Source organism: Dysidea avara, chromosome 9, assembly GCF_963678975.1.
Source record: "Dysidea avara chromosome 9, odDysAvar1.4, whole genome shotgun sequence".
NCBI classification, from domain to species: Eukaryota; Metazoa; Porifera; class Demospongiae; order Dictyoceratida; family Dysideidae; genus Dysidea; species Dysidea avara.
This window is the reverse complement of record NC_089280.1, coordinates 34,137,441-34,156,706: the sequence shown is the minus strand read 5'-3', so window position 1 is coordinate 34,156,706 and position 19,266 is coordinate 34,137,441. Positions and strand designations below refer to the sequence as shown.

Below are 19,266 nucleotides of genomic sequence, written 5' to 3'. Positions count from 1 at the left end.
AGTAGTCAATTTATCAATTAGATGACATTACACCCATGGTACAATAAACACCATGTAATCCAAATTGTTTCAACAAACTGCCAGAAAAGTTCTCTGACAGAGCAGTACAAGAATGTAGAGTTGTTGATAAGCATACGTTTAGTGTAAAGACAACAGGCTAAATTTTTACACATACTCTCAGTGATATGAATCCTATTATCAGTAGCTATCAGGAATTTTAATAACTGTTCTCTACCATGTTATAAAGTAGTTATGTGCTGCAATTATGTGTCCATACTTACCTGTGGCAAACTGTAACCGACTTATTTTACTTCTGCATTACACAGTCTCCACTATCTCAACTATATCCATTATGGAGGAGGTCTCTGGAGTGGTTTGACCAGCACAAATACTGGAATTGGTTACATGCATGGTCTAAGGAGAACAGTGGAAATCAGTCTTTAAGTTTTTGAAACGGCCACTGAGTCCAAAGCTGATATTCTGTACAAAACATCATGCAAGTTACACTTGTTAAAGTAAAATGTTACAGTTGTGCATTACATTACACAATTGTAACTCTTAGGACACAATTTATTAAACTAGCAATTTGATAGAATCATACCTTTCCATTTGCTTCCAATAAACTCAGCATGACAATTGCATAAGAACCCACCATAGTCCAAAAATCAATCATGGTTGAATTCAGTGGTTCGTCAGCAGCCAAAATGCCTTATGATGACAACATTCCTAGTACATATAACAGTATGGCTACGAGATGCATACTTCTAGCTAGTGCAGATATAATCAGAGATGTATCCAGAAGTGTTGATAAGAACTCGTGAATTAAATAAAGATACTTGAAATGCCATAAATATTCTGACACTATCTACATGACAAATACTTCATAAACTAATTCTATGTCTATTCTCAGGAAGATTAGCACTGATGTATTAGAGGTCTGACTCATTAGGACTGGTTGCTTGTAGTTTCTATATAAAAGAGTACTAGTAAAGATTGCTGATTGTTCTATTAGAGTACCCTGAACTGAGCCTAATATCCTGATAGCTTGTGGCAGGGTTCAACTCTCCACCCTCAATATCACACTCTTAGCAGGAGTTGCAATATAGATCTAGAGTTATCTCCACACATGATAGAGTTGGGCAGATAAACTCCATTACATATAAAATAATTATATTGAGCCTGTGAGAGTAGAGTAATTCACAGCATATTAGAATGATATTACCAGTGTCTGAACAGTGAAATTCCTCCTAAACCTCAGCTTGTGTACAGTATTAGTGTCCTACACATTCATAATTCCCTCATGTTTAATTTAATTGCAGCTCCAGAATAAATGTCCTACAGTATCATGATATACAGAGATGATCACAGGTACTGTAACCTGCAGTGAAACAGTGAGGGGAATACCATGTTTACACTTGTGATTTTTATTAACCGTTGTCTGAAATGATAGATGGGCATGCACACTATGATCTGGCCTGATTTTAACCCTTGATCTCCCAAGTGTTGTACAATCTATTCCACATTACTGTTTTATATTTCCTACATGCATTAAGTGATCATGATGAAATTTTCAGGGTATAGTTCTCAACCAGCTGAGAACATTGGTGTGATCATAGAATAACCTACTTAGGATTGTGATAAATTTTTTAAATGTAAAAATATTTTCCTAGCAATAATTTTTATTAAAAGCGGTGAGGTATATATATTGAAATCTTTGGTGTTTTATGGGATAGCCACAATATTCGCGTTCAGCTACAGTGCACCAAGGCATAAACTTCCAAAATTTAGTACCGATTTTTAAAATTCTGTAACTCTGTAATGGAAAGTGCTATTACCACAAACTTTGGAACAGTTATACAAAATTATTCACCTACAATTGGAGCCAATTTTCAGGTTGTTTCAAAGTTGTATTCCTAAGTTATAGATCTATCACTTCTTAAAAATCCTGATTTTTCATGAAACGCATCAAATCAGTAACAGTTTAAGATAAACTAGATTTACGGCATTTAATGTGTTCACCTATGGTACTGTGAAAAAGTTACAGAGCATTTTCTTGATTGCTGTTTTAGAATAAGTTATACAAGCGAATATCTGAAAAACTTAACAACGCATCAACTACTGCATGCTTGCAGGGATCCAAATTCTTTTCACAGAATAGAATATATATTATATATGTACAAAAGTTACAGAACCATTTTAGCATAGCTTATTTGGTTGGGTAAATATTGCTCAATCTTTGCAAGCGTGTAGAAATTTTCACTTTAAAAGTTTGTAAAATTGATTTAAAATATTTGATAATTTAAGTTAATTGGCCTATAAATTTCAATCAAAAGCAGCACAAAAAGTGTGAGAGGTGGTAAGAAGTTGCAGTGTTGCAGTTTTAAAGTTGAAAAAAAAAAATTTATAAATATTTTGGAAGTTTATGCCTTGGCACACTGTACAAGCAGAAATATTGGAACAGAAAAGGACATTGATTCTATAATGATTTTATGACAGGAATAAAATTATTTATTGGTGCATGAAAGAATAGGAATATAAATGGCAATGTATTGTCATCTTGTATAAACAAATTAATCCTTATATGGAAATTCATATTTCTAGCTTTTGCTAAGAAGTTACTGAACTGATAAAAATGGGTGTTTTAGACAAAGTACTTTTCATCCAGCTACAAAAATTGTTTTAATTAGATGCAAAAAATGCATGTATGGGAGAATAAGAATAAGGGATAAAGTGAAAATGTTGAACTTCAAGGTTGACAGATTTTACTTCTGATTAGTTCTGAATTACTAAGAAATAATTGTAATATCACATAGCCAGTGTCCTAATGGTGTATGTATATATTCCACTAATACCTCCTTTTATTAATGTTGCAATTTACTAGTGGGAAGCTTAAGTTTGAATTCACTAGCTAGTAACAATTTTTTGACACTTTTAATAAGCTAACTAGTACTAGCCTTTCATGTAAAGGCTTTTAGTATTTAGCTAGCTGTCTCTGGTGCATGCTACCTGAACTTAGGGCTGACAGATTGAACTTCACTTAGATCCTATCAGAGGCATAGTAGCCAGAACCCGGGCATCAATTGCAATTCAAGATACTTTAATAAAGCAGTCATAGTATTCATAGAAGCAGTGCATGTAGCAAGCTACGTATAATTAAGTAGATACAATAATTAGTTGGTGGAGGGCAGCTATTGTCAGCAGGTACTTTTTTTTTGTCTTCAGCTTACAAAGTCTGGCTATACCCCTAAATCCTATGCAGGGCTTATAACCCTGGTACAGCTACAACTCCTCATTCATTACTAACCATATATGCAGGTAATTATTATATTGTGTAATGTACAAGACCTCAATAACGGGTATAAAGTATATTAGCTACCAGCTAGACTTAGGTAATAAAAGAAAGGAGACCATGCCACTACTTATAAATTACCAATAGTGAGTATTGTGACAGAAATTAGTAGTATAGTAGCCTTCAATGCTTTTTATACTGTGTAAAAATTGCATATACATTGCTAGATCTGATAATATTAATTGTGCATCTCACAAACCAAATTTAATGGGTTCCTCCCAAAATTTATTATTAGGTATAGCTTCATGCGATTGATCTGATGGAAAGAAGGCTAGCTCTTCTAAGAATCAACAAAAATTAGTGGTTATGGAGTCAGGATTTAAATTAAACTGTTTGAAATCAAATGCTATATATAAGGCAAAATTGTTGTTGCCACCACCCATCTGAGCTAAGTATATAGTGTAGTGATCTCTAATGCTCCTCTCCCTATGATTTGCAAGGTTATATTTAAGCAATATCTGTGAATAACACGTAGTATTCTATAGAGATGTGGAGTGGGACTACACATACACTTAGTATATATACTTGAATTTTATATACAAATGTAAGCCATTGCAAAGAATTTAATATGATCTGCCCCTACTAAGAGGTTTCAATAAAATGGAATCAGTGCGGCACATGACTATCCTATAGGCCTTAGCAAATAATCTGAGTTTATTGTCTATTGGACATAGTGTCCCAGTATCATTTAGCAGTATACCAGTTTAGTCATAATACTTTAGGTTTTTTTTATTGTCCTTAACTCAGGGCGAGGTTCTACTGTACACTGGTTTTCAAGTCTGTTGTCCTGTTCAAAAAGTTCACACATGTATTTGTTTGTGGACTGTGGAAAAAATGGCACATGTCAAATTTAGTGGCTGCTGTTACTCCAACTATGACAACACCTTTTCAAATTATCTAATCAACAGGAGAAGTTTAGTTTCAAGGTTATAAAGGATTTACTGCTAACTATGCACATTTAAAATTTTTGCGTCATGTCATGTGACACTGACATGTACATGAATGCTGTATTGGAATAAGATATTATTAAAGGCACCAGTTTAGTCATGGTGATTTCAAATTTCCACAACACACCATTAATAGAATTAAGTCATGATCAATTTTGACGTAGGGTCAAAATGGTGTCCACGTAAATTTTTTTTTATGTGAACTGAACTGTATAGTCCCATATAATTTTATAACTAGATAATTCAGTTCTAAAAATGAATTGTATGTATCTTTTTAACTGAGGAAAATAGCAGCTTGCTGTGTTCTTTAAATAGGTATATACTGACTTCGCAACAATGAGTAAATGTGTATAGCAGTGGGATTAGTGTAAATACAGTGTGCCTGGTGGCTACAAAACTGTCAGTTACAAGGCTACAAAACTGTCAGTTACAAAACTACAAGGCTACATGATTAAATAGCAGTGAAAATAATCCTAAGATTATTACTATGTACAATGAAATCCAAAAATGATGCTGGGTTTTCATAGTCCTCAAAAGTTGGAATATGTTTCCAGACGGTCCATGGTCTCCTTGAGGGTTTTGTGGATGAATTCATACTGAGCCTGCAGATTAAGACCAGTCATAGCAACATGATATACACATGATGAGGTCTTACAGTGTTCTCCACCATTCCTGGACGCTGGGCACGCATGGTCTTAATGGCATAGAACACATCAGCCATGTGTTCAGTCTTGAACCGATCATAACACTGCATCAGAGCACAGAATGTTCCAGTACGTCCTAAACCATCACTATAATGAAGACAAAATTAGATGTAATTATAGGTGGTTACTTATAGGTAGGTAGTATGAGGCAAAGAGAACACTTTTTGTCCAAAGTTGACCATCCCTCCTGACAATTTCTTTAGGAAGCTCTCGATTGGTATCATATGTTAGGAGGTATTATCAAATGGTACAGTAGTACCGTTTAAGTAGGGATCCCCCCAAAAATGACATACACCGCCTAAAATTCCACCTTCAAAAAATTATCCTAGAGACATATTACACGATGAAAATCACCTTTACAGAATAATTTGTCCATCTAACATCAAATACTGCATTAAAACGAGAAAACACTAATAGGCAGCTGGATATAAAATTTTTTAAAATCGCTAAAAATGACTGACTGCCAGCCTGCTTGCTTGACCACAGTTGCATCCTAGAAGCCAAATGAAGCAGCCCATGGCCACCATTTTATGCTACAATAACAAACTCACTGGTGGGATGTGCTTTTTGGGGTTCCGACGAGTTTGTGCCCTCTGCACCTTGTCTTTCCTTTTTATTTTCAATAAGGCTCATCGTCTTGTTGTTGTTGCAATGAAGCCGTATCAAGGCATTAATTTTCTCTATCGACACTTTCTTTGAGCAGCATATTTAGATGTCACAAACTTATTTAAGTGCTTACGCTCAGTAGATACCTGTAACTTCAATGCCACGCCTATTAATTAGTTATGCGATCTTGGTTGATTAATGACGATCGAGCACAGAGACCACATCTCTTAACAATCTATCACAATGACACACCCTGTTATTATTGGCCTAGTTGTATTCATAATGTTAGCACAACATGAATAGTGGCACACCCTCTGGCTGACTCGAGATACTCTAATACAACAGTCACCCTTAGAACAGTTACACGTGTATAGCTGTATGTTACAACAAAAAATCAAACAAACCAGTATATTAATTTAAAAATGAAGTAGGAATCCAAGCGATAAAAAGTAGTGAAACAAGAGATGAATGATGGTATTACAGCATAGCTCGGTGGGAAAATCTCTACTTTGGTTATATTATCCCAATGTAGGGATTTTCCCACCATTGGGCCACCGAGCTATGCTGTAATACTATTATTCATCTCTTGTTTCACTACTTTTTATTGCTTGGATCCCTACTTCATTTTTAAATTAATATCAAGACACACGGTAGTGTGTAGTGCGGCCCAAGAAGCCAGCGCGCCACACTGTGAGTATATTTACAGGAAGAAAGAAAATGCAATTTTCACACCTTTGTAGCTCCATGATTCCTTATCTGATTAGAAGTAGTTTCACTATAGAGGTGCCCGCCAGGTAGACCACGCCACATACCAAATTTGAAGGAAATCTCCCTAACCGTTTCTGAGACATGAGTGGCCAAAGTTTCATTTTAATTTCTTCGTTTTTCTTTTCTTCACTGTAGGGGGGCTAGGGGGCTTTGATTTCTTTTCACACACTTTGCAAAAATTGCTATAAAACACAAACTTGTAATTCCATTGTATCGATAATTGGCACAAGGAAAGAGCATATAAAGGTACATTTGTGTACCAATTTTGCTATGAATCTGATAAATATCTAAGGAATTATGAGTGTTTATTCACATAAAAAAAATGAAACTTTTGTCACGGCTACAGGGTAAATCAAGTAGAGGAATAACTTGAAAATTCGTGTGTACATAGGCTGATCATCGTAGGAGTGCCTTTTGGTGGTTAGAAGAGCAACACACTTACAGCTACAAAATTATAAAGCAAAAACCGAGCAAGTGTAAAATTGCGGGATCGAGATACTCTAATAGAGCAGTCACTGGGGGGAAAAAAAGGTGCATAAATAATGTTGAAAAAAATAGCTGACCAGAGTTCGAACCAGGGACCTCCATACCTAATACCTGCATCCTTAACCACTGAACCACTGCTATCTCGGCTGATCATTTCACTTAATTTCTACCTTATAAATGAAAATTCTAGCTTAATAAGTAAAACTGATCTACCAATAGAAAATCTAGATTATTCTAGAACATTCTATGTGTGTTCTATTAAATGATTTCAGCGAAAGCAAAAATGTGCGCTCTATTAGAGCATTAACACCATACTATTGTTGCAACACTTTGAGGCTCAATCTAGTAGCTATTTCATCAAATCAGAGCCATTTTCGTATCGATCAGTGGTATATTTGTAGTATTAACTTAGTTTTGCCCCCAGGCGGTCTGCAAGCAGACTAGTATGACTGACTCGCGCCAATCATCATCATCATAATCATCAGGATAAGTGCTACATGCTAGCAAAACTAACAGCTTGAAAATCATATCCCAGTAAAAAGGTGCAGGATTTGGTTTTTGAAAATACAAAAAGAAGTGAAATCCACTCAAAAACAACCAAGCTGTAAAAAAAGAGTGTGGCCCTCAAAAACCTGGGTGAAAAAAGTAAGGTTAAAAAAGAAATGGCTGCAAGAAATGGCTGCAAGAAATGGCTGCAAGAAATGGCTGCAAGAAATGGCTGCAATGATGTTAATGCTAAAAAATTTTAATAATGGCTGTATTGTTAGCATTAACATCATTGCAGCCATTTCTTGGCTGCCACCTTTGATTTCACAACTTTTTTCACCCAGGCTTTTGAGGGCCGCACTCTTTTTTTACAGCTTGGCTGTTTTTGAGTGGATACTATATACATACTAAAAATTAGGAATTTTAAATTAGAGTAAAGATTATAGAATTATATAAAAGCAATGAAGTCACCTACACTTGCACAGATACGGTATTACCCAAGCGCAACATCGCACTCGCTTGCACATGCAACTTTGCTCGAGATTTTAAACATCGCTGATTAAGGTGTGTGGCAACTGTTTCGCTTGTGATTCTCATGAAAGAATCAGCTGCCACATTGTCTCGCGAGCTAAACAGTTGCAACGCCCCTTAATTAGCAATTTTTAACATCTTGAGCAAAGTTGTGTGTGTGAGCGAGTGCGATGTTGTGCTTGGGCAGTACCGTATACTAGTGGACATTTAATCACTACTTCAGTCTTGTAGCTAGTTAGATAGTATAGCCATGACCGAAGTAGGGAATAAATGTCCACTAGTATAGCTGTGCAGGTGTAAGCAACTTCTCTTGCTTCATTGCTAGGCACCAGCCTATTGGTGCTGGCATAATTGTGAATATAATAGGTGCTTTGAAGCATAATACTGGAGATGTAGCTGCCATACTGTAAATTGTTATGTGTGAAAAATTAATTTCATGTATAATAAGAATGACATGGCTACTCTAGATCTGTTTATAGTCAAGAACACTGCTTTCCTACTTTCTTGCTAGTAGTCTGCTTAAGCAAGGCTACTCCATTAAATAGAGCACCCATGGAGCATTAGGTGCCATATGAATATTATTTTCAGTGAAATACAAACCAATGAATATAGACACAAGCGCATTGTACTTTAATTTGATCTATCATACTATGCTGCAGTGCTCTTATTATGATTATTTTCCAATTTCTACTAATAAATTTGCATTTTCTGAATGGGTTTTGGTTCATGAGGAAGTGTTTAAAGTTAGTCATCCTGCTGCAGTTGGAAAAATAGCATGTATTGGGCTGAAACAACAACATAGAACAGTGAACAAATCAAGCTTGTAGGCATCAGTTAGACAGTTAGTCAGTCACTTAGAAAAAAGTTCAAATGTAAATGAAGAAAAATTTGAAACTTCATAGAAACAATGGTTTGGGGTCACTCTAAAGGCATTTTTGGGAAAAAAATTTATGATGGCATTTTAACAAAATTTTCTAAATCCATCTAACAAATTGAAGACTCTGAACCCTCTTGAGACTGGCCACTTCAATGAACAACTATATATACTCTAGGAACTTCAACTTTACTGCATATACATTTGGAAACATTGGTGACACTTATCTAATCCAATAATCTGATAGTGTTTTTCTACACCAAAAGGATATTCACTATGTAACACCACCTTGACAATACTACATAAAAACTAGTATATGTGACCAGCTGAGCAAAAACCAGCTGTTTTCACACATTCCTTGAATTTTACTTTATTGCATCTCTATAATCTATATAGTAACAAAAGAGTGGACAGCCAAAGTTTCAGCCTTTTGTGATGAATGGTCTTGGGGTTATAGTGTTTGACAGTTGAAACAGTGATGAACTCGATTTGTACAGCAACAATACGGGAAACAAATTACAAGTATTTAGATAATTGATCAAAACTTACGATTGAAACAAGCTATGAAGATGGGACTTGACTCAATCTGTGCACAATGAACTGGCAGATCAATCAAGGTATAATGATTTTCCTGTACTCCTCCATGTTGACAAAGAAGAAGGCCATTCCAACTAAGAAATGACGATGGTGAATGCTGTTTTTACCGCATTGTAAATAAGCACCTATAACTTATGTATCCTTTGCTGTGTGAACATGAAACAAAGATTGTCTTACTCTCCATGAACAGACGAGTCCATTGGTATATAGGTTTTATTGATGTGAGCTTACTTGCAGTGTGTACAAATACAATTAAAGCGTGCATAAATTTCAAATACAATTAAAGCGTGCATAAATTTTTCATGTAGCACGAGTATTTTTACCCAGAGTATTTCAATATGGTTTTATGGCAAAATAGAATTTTGCAAAAATGGTCGGTTTTTGCTCAGCGAGTCACATAGTTAATGAAGTAGGGATCCAAGTAATAAAAAGTAGTGAAATAAGAGATGAATGATGGTGTTACAGTATAGTTCTGTGAGAAATTCTCTACATTGGCATGTTATAACAATAATTTTGTTGAATGCCAAAGTAAGGATTTTCCCACCAAGCTATGCTGTAATACCATCATTCAGCTCTTGTTTTACTACTTTTTATCACTTAAATACCTTAAATTAGTTTGTACAGTTTTTTTTGTTATAGCATACAGCTATACACGTGCGACTGTTCTATTAGAGTATCTAAAGTCAGCTTCTATGGTCACTATTCCTTATTTTCACTGTGCTATTATTATAAATACAGCTAAACTAATGAGGGATGTGGTCATCATGTTTGAGTAAATAGATTGTTAACTACTGGGTGTCCAGTATCTTTTATAGTAGCACAAGCACTTTAAATAATTTTGTGGTGTCTAAATATGCTGTTTAAGGAAAGTGCTAATGCGGAAAATTAACCCCTGGATATGGTTTTGTTACATGAAGAAGACTACTACCAGCCGGATTGAATATAAAAGGAAAGACGGGGTGTAGAGGGCACGCACTTGTCAGAACCCAAAAGGCACATCCCACTACTGAGTTTGTTATTGTGGCGTAAAATTGTGGCCGTACGCTGCTTCATTTGACCTCTATTACGACAGTGGGTGGGTGGATGGGCAGGCAGGCAGGCAGGCAGGCAGGCAGGCAGGCAGGCAGGCAGGCAGGCAGGCAGGCAGGCAGGCAGGCAGGCAGGCAGGCAGGCAGGCAGGCAGGCAGGCAGGCAGGCAGGCAGGCAGGCAGGCAGGCAGGCAGGCAGGCAGGCAGGCAAGCAGGCAGGCAGGCAGGCAGGCAGGCAGGCAGGCAGGCAGGCAGGCAGGCAGGCAGGCAGGCAGGCAGGCAGGCAGGCAAAAAATTGAGTTTGGGTGATTTAAAAAAAAAAAATTCTAAAAAAAATTCTATATCCAGCCGCCTGTAAGTGTTTTCTTGTTTTTAATGCTGTACTGATATTAGATGGACTAATAGTATTCCATAAAAGTGATTTTCATTGCATAAGTTGCTTCTACTATGATTTTAAAAGATGGCATTTTAGGTGGTGCACGTCATTTTAGGGGAAGGGGGATTCCTACTTACCGTATTGTTTGATATGTCCCTAACCACTGAGTTTTGGCTAGCTATATCATGAGTAATTACCTGCAGTGGACAGTGATGGGTCCATTCTTACTCTTACGTTGTACAGTTTCAACTATCTCAACCATATCCATGATGGAGGAAGCCTCTGATGGACAGGAGTGGTCTGGCCAGCACAAGTACTGGAATTGGTTAATGGTCCGAGGAGTTGAGTCCTAAGGTAATCAGATGTAGTGTGTAGTTCAGTGGGCACAAATATTGTGTCATTGTGGCAAATAGCAGTCAATTACATAATATACTGGAGTACTCACTTTAGATGATGTGTTCTTAACTTGCATAATGCGTCGTGCAAAGTACTTGTCAGATTTTGACTCATTAGTTGTCTCAATTACAAATGGTCCAAATTGAAGGGTTTCTCCTTTGTCAGGCCAATACTTCACAGATGTCTCCTACACAAGTAATACTGTAACACTAGCATAAGTGATCTCTGCTGTACATACCTTTCCATTCTCTTCCAACAAGCTCAACATGACAATTGCATGAGAACTTTTATCCCATATCATCCCCCAGAAATCAATCACAGTTGAATTCATTGGTCCTTCAGTAGCCAAGAATGCTTTACGATGACGATATCCCTAATGTATAAAAGGCATGTTAGTGGAGCTACTAGTTGTGTACTCACATCAATGTAGCTAGCACAGATATAGTCAGAATTGTATCCAGCAGTGTTGATGTAAACTCGTGAATTGTCCGCTGTAAAATAATGCAGTTGTGACATTATTTCTCAATAACGTGAACGCAACTTACGTGCCAAATGCTTTATTGATCGGTTCTTGTGCCTATTCTCAGGAAGATTGGCACAAATGTACTGGAAATCTGACTCTTTAGGACTGGCTGCTTGTAGTTTCTAATACAATGGACAACACTGACAAATATCTGACTGCTCTATAAGAGTGACCAGTTACCCTGAACTGAGACTCATATCCTGATAGCTTGGTAGCAGGGTTCACCTTAGCCAACTCCTCTAACCTCAACTTTGCACTCTTAGCAGGAGCTGCAATAGAGTTATCTCCACACATAATGGACTCCATCAGAGCATCAAATATAAAAACATATTGAGCCTGTAAGAGTATTGCTTAACATTAATGGAAAGACCTGCTAATTTGAGTATAATTTGTTACCAGTGTCTGAACAGTAAAGCTCCTCCTAAACCTCAGCTTGTGTACAGTGTTGTACACATCCACAATTGCCTCATGTTTGATATGTTGCAACTCCATATCAATAGTAATGAATGTTCCAGTCCGTCCTACCCCAGCACTACACACAATATAAAAATTATAAAATTACTTACAAATATGACCACGGGTAGTACCTGCAGTGAACAACGAGGGGGCTACCACGTTTACGTTTGTGGTGTTTATTAACCCTCTTCTGAAATGACAGAAGTGCTGTGGGATATTTGGGCACACCATGATCTGGCCAGACTGTAAAGTGGAAATGCTGAACTTCAAGATTGACAGATTTTGCCTCGGAACTAGCCTCAATCTAAGAAATAGACCACAATATTGCAATAACATTGCTTTTAAACTTGAATTTACCATTTTCACAGCCAGTGTTCTGATGGTGTATTCAGCTAGTACCTCTTCCTGTATCAATGTCACTGAAATGTTCCCATAAGTACAGGATTTATTCACATCTTCTGGCCAGTACTGCTGACATTTTGGCTGTAATAATAGAGTTACACAATCATTCCATATAAGGATAAAATACACATCTGTTATAATACAACATTTATTAGACAGTTGGATGATGCCACATCCATTATATGGTTATGTGTACTATTACAGAAGCCATTTCAGTCCTGACCAGGTAATTTACTGTGTGTAGGTAGTTTGTAGTTCAGACCATATAAGGACAGAATAAATGTATGTGGTAGTACTTTTCCTTCCTCTGTGAGGTTAGTCACCATGACAATGGTAGTCACATTCTGTTCCCATATCATCCTCCAAAACTCAGCCATAGTGGAGGCCATGGGACCTTGACAAGCTATGTAAGCCTTCCTCTCATTGTAACCCTGTGGAGGGTGATGAACACAGATTATTAACATCAATTTGTTCTCACTTACATCAATAAAAGAAGCATTAATGTAGTCAGTTCCAGCAAGTTTGTCTTGTAAGGTTAGTGGCACTCGTGCGTGATCATCTGGAGTTAAACAATGAATAATGCATCGGTATTGTAATTTTGTGACTGGATTTGCGAAAATGGGTCTTTCTACACACACACTCAATTCTACGAAGTTGAAAGACCATAACTTAGTGTTCAAGAAACACATAAACCTGACAGTATTATCTTCAGCTATGTTGGTGCTCACTACTAAGTACTAAACAAATTTTAAGTCAATAGCTTTACTCAATAATTGTCAAAGTTGGTAAAATGGATGTGTGTGGAAGACCCCTTTTCACAGATTTGTGCTCACAGGGTAAAATATTCTTGTAACGATTCTTCATCACATTGATTTCTAATTTTGCTCCATTAAAGGAAAAGTCATTTTGCACCACAAGTGAGTCATAATCAGTAGTAAACTGTTGGTTCATTGATGAGTGTAACATGGCGAGATGCTCAGCAAAGTTCTCCACTTTAATTGGCTTGTACCTATTAGCTACAACAACAACACATTAGACAAATCACAACACATTACACTACACTACACAAAAAATTACACTCAACATACTAGTGACTTACAAGGCACATATTGTGGATTAAGGACCAACAGTTTAATGGCTTCACTGGTTGACCCCTCATCACTAGTGGCAGTTACAGTGTAGGTTCCCTGGTCACTGTGAGTGGTACTGTGTATGTATAGTGAACCATTCTGTAGTAGTGGGTCATTGACTGGCAATCCATTCTTAGTCCAACTGATCTCTGGTGGAGGATTACCACGTGCCTCAATGTACAATGTGGTTGGTTGTCCAACTGATGTCTTCACTTCTTGTTCTTTGATATTAACAAGTGGTACTGGAGATAAACGATACATACAAGGACTTGTAATGTTTTGTATCACTATAATGTAATTGTGTAGCTAGATGTTATTGTGTGTATGTATGCAGTATAGTGACTAGTACCACTGACATAAGTGCTGTAGTTAAAATTAAAGTGATGTAAGCTCTGTAATGTCACTCCCTCTCCATAATTATGGACTCTTACTTTAATAAAAGAAGGAGTATTTACCTAAGGGCAAAATTCACGCCAGTGATTTAGACCACGATGCAGTTACACTTGTGAACCATGGCCAATACCCAGCGAATAATGATATAAACTGGAGTGACTACTCCAATAGAACAGTCATTCTTGGATGGTTGTGTATCTTGTTTAGCTGCAAGCATTCTGTATGCCAAGTGTATGGGTATGAATGTAAGTGTATACTGCATTATTATGACACTATAAACTTTTAGGGACAAAAATCAGGGATTGTTATATCCATCAAAATATTTATTCTCCATATGAACAGTGGATAATGTACTTTAAAAATTTTGACATGTTATAAATAACAAAGTACCATCTCTTACAAGTATGGTATGTTTGTTGTGTTCTTACATGATTTAGTCTCAACTGGTCCTAGCATTGCCTTTTCAGAACTCTTCTCCTGAAGTGCAATATCTTCTTTAGTAGGGTTTACTGTTGCAAGTATTGGAGCTTGTTTCTTGTTATATTTCTTCCTATACCACCTGTTAGTAGTACTCATCACCATGGTAACATCATACAGGTGATCACTTACAGTAGTACAATGATGACAATGATGATGGCTATTATGATGATGATCAGGACAACAACAACTCCTATTATAGCACCACCTCCTCCTGAACTACCTCCACCACCAGAGGATGAGACAGGAAGTGCTGCATAATATTAACAACATACAGTGTGCAATGATGCACATACAATGGAATTGTGAATTTGATAACTACATACTATTAACTGCAAAAGGATATGATGAAACAATAATGCAACACATACAGCAATACAATCTACCAATTCCACTTGGTACATGCAAAACAAAACCATATTATATAATACCATGTTATACCAATGGTTAATCTGCAGTGAACTAACCGATCGGTTCAGACAGGCCACTTGTTGTGTACCTGGGATTCTGTAACATACTCAAATTACATCACACAATTTAAACCAAACAAGATGTACTTACTGTAGCATTGTGATTGTCAGCATATGCTCTAACAAATGTGTAGTATGTACATCGTCTATCAAGTGGAGCATTGTAATATTCCTTATCACCAACTCTACTGATACTCTCATTTCCTAATACTAACATCTTCCCTAGGTCTCCATTCAAAACAGCTGCCACATACATTATAGATGACTTGTCACCAACAATGCCACCATAACCGGCGAGTGCACTAAAACTACCAAGGTCACCATAACTGACAAGGTCACTGTCTGGTATTTGAGATGGTGTAGTCTCATTATTTGTTGTTACAACAACAGACAAATGACTACAGTGGAGATAAAATAAAAACACTGTGATGCAAACTTTATGTCATAAATACCTGATTGCTCTATAAGAAATATCAAGTTCAGGAAGTTGAATTTCTGAAGTGAAGTATGACTTGTTAACACTACGTGGTTCAACAAGCATTTCAATCTTGGAGTTTCTAATATCTGCAACTATCAGAACAAATGCATTATTACAAAACTATACATTTATATTACATATGTTAACTAACTTTCAATTATAACTGTTGTGTTTGTATACACTATGTTGGATGACTGATTGTTGTACGCTCCACAAGAGTAGTTTCCACTATGTTGATCAGAGTTTGGCTCATCTATGACTAGTTGAGAAGTGCTGACATCAAGCATTTTGCTTTTTATTCCAGTAGAATCATTCTGCTTAATTCCATCTTTAAACCACTCAAAAGTTATATTGTTAGGTGATTGAGGATCATTAGTAGCAATACAATTCAAAGTAAACATGTTATCAGCAATACCATAATAATTTGTATTAAACAACTGAAGGTCAGGAGGACCTATACGTAGACAAAATTAAGGTATATAGACTTCAGTACTACGTCACAGGATTGAGGCAAAGACTTTCTTTTACATTCAAATGTTAATTAATATCTAAACCAAAACAGCCAAGCTGTAAAAAAAGAGTACGGCCCTCAAAATGGCCAAGGTGAAAAAAGATGTGAAATCCAAAGCCGCGGCCAAGAAATGGCTGTGATCGTAGGTTAATGGCAAAATTTTTAATTACGACAATTCAGGTGAATTTGTGTTGCCTCCTCCACTAGGATTTGGCACCAAATTCACCTGAATTGTCGTAATTAAAATTTTTGCCATTAACCTAACATCACAGCCATTTATTGGCCGCCACTTTGGATTTCACATCTTTTTTCACCTTGGCCATTTTGGGGGCCGCACTCTTTTTTACAGCTTGGCTGTTTTGGTTTAGATATCACTTCTTTTTGTATTGCAAGCCACAAAGCTGGCCATATGGCTTTGATGCTCCCTTTTAATTTGTTTTTTTTTTTCTTTACTGCAGGAATTGTGGAACAAAGGAAGTAATTGTGTGTATAGCTTTTGTCTGATGAAATATTTCTATATTATTTTAACATTGAATGATGATTATCACATACTGTAGTTAATAAGGTGACTTCTTACATACGTAACTGAAACTGTAGCTGAAACTCTCATTGTTTGTAGCTGAACTCTTTTCAGGGTGATTTTTTTCTAGCTGAACTCTCTATAGGGTGATTTGTTTGCAGCTGATCTCTCTACAGGGTGACTTGTTTCTAGCTGATCTCTCTACACGGTGACTTGTTTCTAGCTGAACTCTCTATAGGGTTTTCTGTTTGCAATTGAACTCTCTACAGGATGGTTTCTTTGTAACTGATCTCTCTACAGGGTGTACTTGTTTCTTTAATTTAATTTAATTTAATTTAATTTAATAATTGCTTTACAGAATTGGAATTACATACAGTAGAGGCTATAGTGATTACAGAGACATACAATTCTGAAGGACTACCAGTGTTCTGCACTGGTAGCCTAGAGCACTAATTACTTAACTACAAAAACTATACATGCATACATATATAATAATTACAAATAATTATAATTGGTTGGTGCAGGAGTCTTGGAGCAGCGGGTACAAGGACACAGGTAATGAAAAGTACAGGGGATATTATCAAAGTTAGCTAAAAATGATTCCATAAAAATGCTTTCAACTTTGGTTTGATTACATCTAGTGATTGAGATAGGTCAATTATTGGTAAAGAGTTCCATAATCTTGGTAAACGATAAAAATATGAGTTCATGATAGGGTTGATATGAGCTGTCTTGGGGTATAACTTTGTGCCAGCAGATCTTGTTGAACCTGTAGTAAAGTTGGTATAGTTCAAGATGTCAAATTTGTCTGATGGATTTTTGATGGATTTGATGAAGAATAATATGTCGGCAATTTCGTAAATGTACATTAGTGGCAACATACCAGTTTGTATTAGCCTTGTTTTATAGTCTGATTGATAGTTTGATAATATGAATTTGGTGGCTCTTCGTTGGACTTTCTCAAGTGATTCAATGTCTTTTAACAGGTATGACCTCCACAGTGGGGAACAATACAGTAGTTTTTATCTAACTAGAGTGATATACAAAGATTTTCTGGCCTGGGGACAATTGGAGTCCTTGAAGACCCTACGTAATAAGCCGAGAGATTTATAGGCATTAGAAGAAATCATTTCATAGTGTGCTTGCCATGTTAGCGAATTAGTAAAAATAATCCCAAGGTCTTTACAGCTGGAGGATTCATCAATTAAATGACCGTTGACATGATATGTAGAGTTGAATTTGCGATGGTAGCTCATAAACACAAACTTTGAAAGGTTAAATGAGAGAAAGTTGTTGATGGACCAGTTGAATAATGAATTGATGTCTTCTTGGAGATGCTCAATGTCTAATGTTGATGTGATTTGTCTGAATAATTTTGTATCATCAGCAAACTCAAATAGATCTGATGTGACAATTGATGGGAGGTCATTGATAAATATTAAAAAGAGCAAAGGACCCAGAATACTCCCCTGTGGCACGCCGGAGATAACAAGTAAAGTGCCGGATAGGTGGTTGCCCACAGAAACACATTGGGTTCTGTTGTGTAGATAGAAACTAAACCAATTCCATAGGGTGCCAGTGATTCCCATGTTCCAAAGTTTAACTAGGAGTTCATTATGCGGCACACTATCGAAAGCTTTTTGAAAATCAATGTATATAGTATCTATTTCATCTTTTGATGTTATTAGCTGGTTAAAATAGATAAGTAGTTGGTGCAAGGTTGAAGAATTCTTTTGGAACCCAAATTGATATTGTGTGATACAATTAGAAACTGAGTTAATTATCTTATCATAAATTAGTCTTTCTAAAACTTTGGATGTAATGCAAAGAAGTGAAATGGGACGATAGTTTTTAACTGAGGTTTTGTCACCAGACTTTGGTACAGCTGTAATTTTGTGCAACTTCCATTCAGATGGTATGGTTCCACTGGTAATGCTAGTCATGAAAAGGTGGTGAATAGGTATGGCAAGAGCAAAGGCACAATGTTTTAAAACAGTTAGAGGAATGTTGTCTATATCACTGGCCTTGTTGGGATCCAGGTTATTTAAGGCCTCTAGGACTTCTTGTACTGTGAAGTGGATCGAGTCCAAGCATTTACCAGGGACTGGTAGATTCGAAGTGTCGGGTAGATTAAAGTTACTCTGAGAGAATATTGAATGGAAGTACTGGTTGAATAACTCAGCCTTATCGAGGTCTGTGTTTGCTGTGATGGAGTCATTGTGTAGCTCAGGCGGTAGGTTGTGAGATTTCGAGAACTCTTTAATGTATCGGAAGATTTTTGTGTCCTTATTTGTAGTGAAGTTATATATTAAGGTCTGCTCAAATGCAGACTTTGCTGCAATACTAGAAGCTTGAAAAGAGACTTGAGCTTTGGTTAGTCGTTGGAATTGTTTGGTGTAGGATTCCTGTTGTATTTACGCTGAAGTGTACGAAGACACTTGTGGGAATGACGTAGTTGGGGAGTGAACCAGTTAGGGAATTGTCTACAGTGCAGTTTGACCTTTGGGATAAACAGTTCAATGCCAGCCAGTATGTTACTTCTTAAAATGTACCAAATTTCTTCAACATCAGAAGAATTGTAGATTATAGAGAGGTCGCAGTTTGATAGGTACTCTGTTAATCCATTGTAGTCACCTTTAGAAAAATTGAAGAACTCCTTAGTAGATGTAGAATGTGTTGAGAACTTAAAATTGATTGAAAATGTGATTAAATAATGGTCAGATGTAATACATTGGTATTCTGGAGAATGAACAGATAA

At 36.6% G+C, this 19,266-nt stretch overlaps 2 protein-coding genes across 2 annotated transcripts; both read right to left on the bottom strand.

Annotated features, from left to right (window-relative positions):
- Window positions 1-4,599: 4,599 nt before the first annotated feature.
- Window positions 4,600-14,731, bottom strand: LOC136265541 (receptor-type tyrosine-protein phosphatase alpha-like). The gene is made up of 17 exons (XM_066060414.1): window positions 14,662-14,731; window positions 14,481-14,611; window positions 13,629-13,901; window positions 13,363-13,545; window positions 13,012-13,088; window positions 12,826-12,960; window positions 12,485-12,610; window positions 12,259-12,431; window positions 12,068-12,203; window positions 11,852-12,007; window positions 11,694-11,793; window positions 11,569-11,639; window positions 11,387-11,521; window positions 11,198-11,335; window positions 10,950-11,101; window positions 4,952-5,087; window positions 4,600-4,898 (listed from the first exon to the last, which is right to left on the bottom strand). Exons 2-17 carry the CDS (start codon window positions 14,506-14,508, stop codon window positions 4,827-4,829), a joined length of 2,091 nt encoding a protein of 696 aa, XP_065916486.1. The 5' UTR covers window positions 14,509-14,611; window positions 14,662-14,731; the 3' UTR covers window positions 4,600-4,826.
- On the bottom strand, window positions 14,726-15,904 carry LOC136267696 (uncharacterized). The gene is made up of 5 exons (XM_066062845.1): window positions 15,629-15,904; window positions 15,452-15,569; window positions 15,091-15,397; window positions 14,856-14,861; window positions 14,726-14,782 (listed from the first exon to the last, which is right to left on the bottom strand). The coding sequence occupies exons 1-5, from the start codon at window positions 15,876-15,878 to the stop codon at window positions 14,726-14,728; spliced, it is 738 nt and encodes a 245-aa protein (XP_065918917.1). The 5' UTR covers window positions 15,879-15,904.
- Between the last annotated feature and the right edge of the window lie 3,362 nt (window positions 15,905-19,266).

Coding starts and splice junctions, on each gene's coding strand:
- LOC136267696 (XM_066062845.1), bottom strand. CDS start 15,878: ATGTTTACTTTGAATTGTATTGCTACTAATGATCCTCAATCACCTAAC. Junction 15,570..15,628: donor CACAACAGTTATAATTGAAA/GTTAGTTAACAT, acceptor TTGTTCTGATAG/TTGCAGATATTAGAAACTCC. Junction 15,398..15,451: donor ATTTCTTATAGAGCAATCAG/GTATTTATGACA, acceptor TCTCCACTGTAG/TCATTTGTCTGTTGTTGTAA.
- LOC136265541 (XM_066060414.1), bottom strand. CDS start 14,508: ATGCTAGGACCAGTTGAGACTAAATCAT. Junction 12,008..12,067: donor GCTTTACTGTTCAGACACTG/GTAACAAATTAT, acceptor ATACTCTTACAG/GCTCAATATGTTTTTATATT. Junction 11,640..11,693: donor ATCAATAAAGCATTTGGCAC/GTAAGTTGCGTT, acceptor ATTATTTTACAG/CGGACAATTCACGAGTTTAC.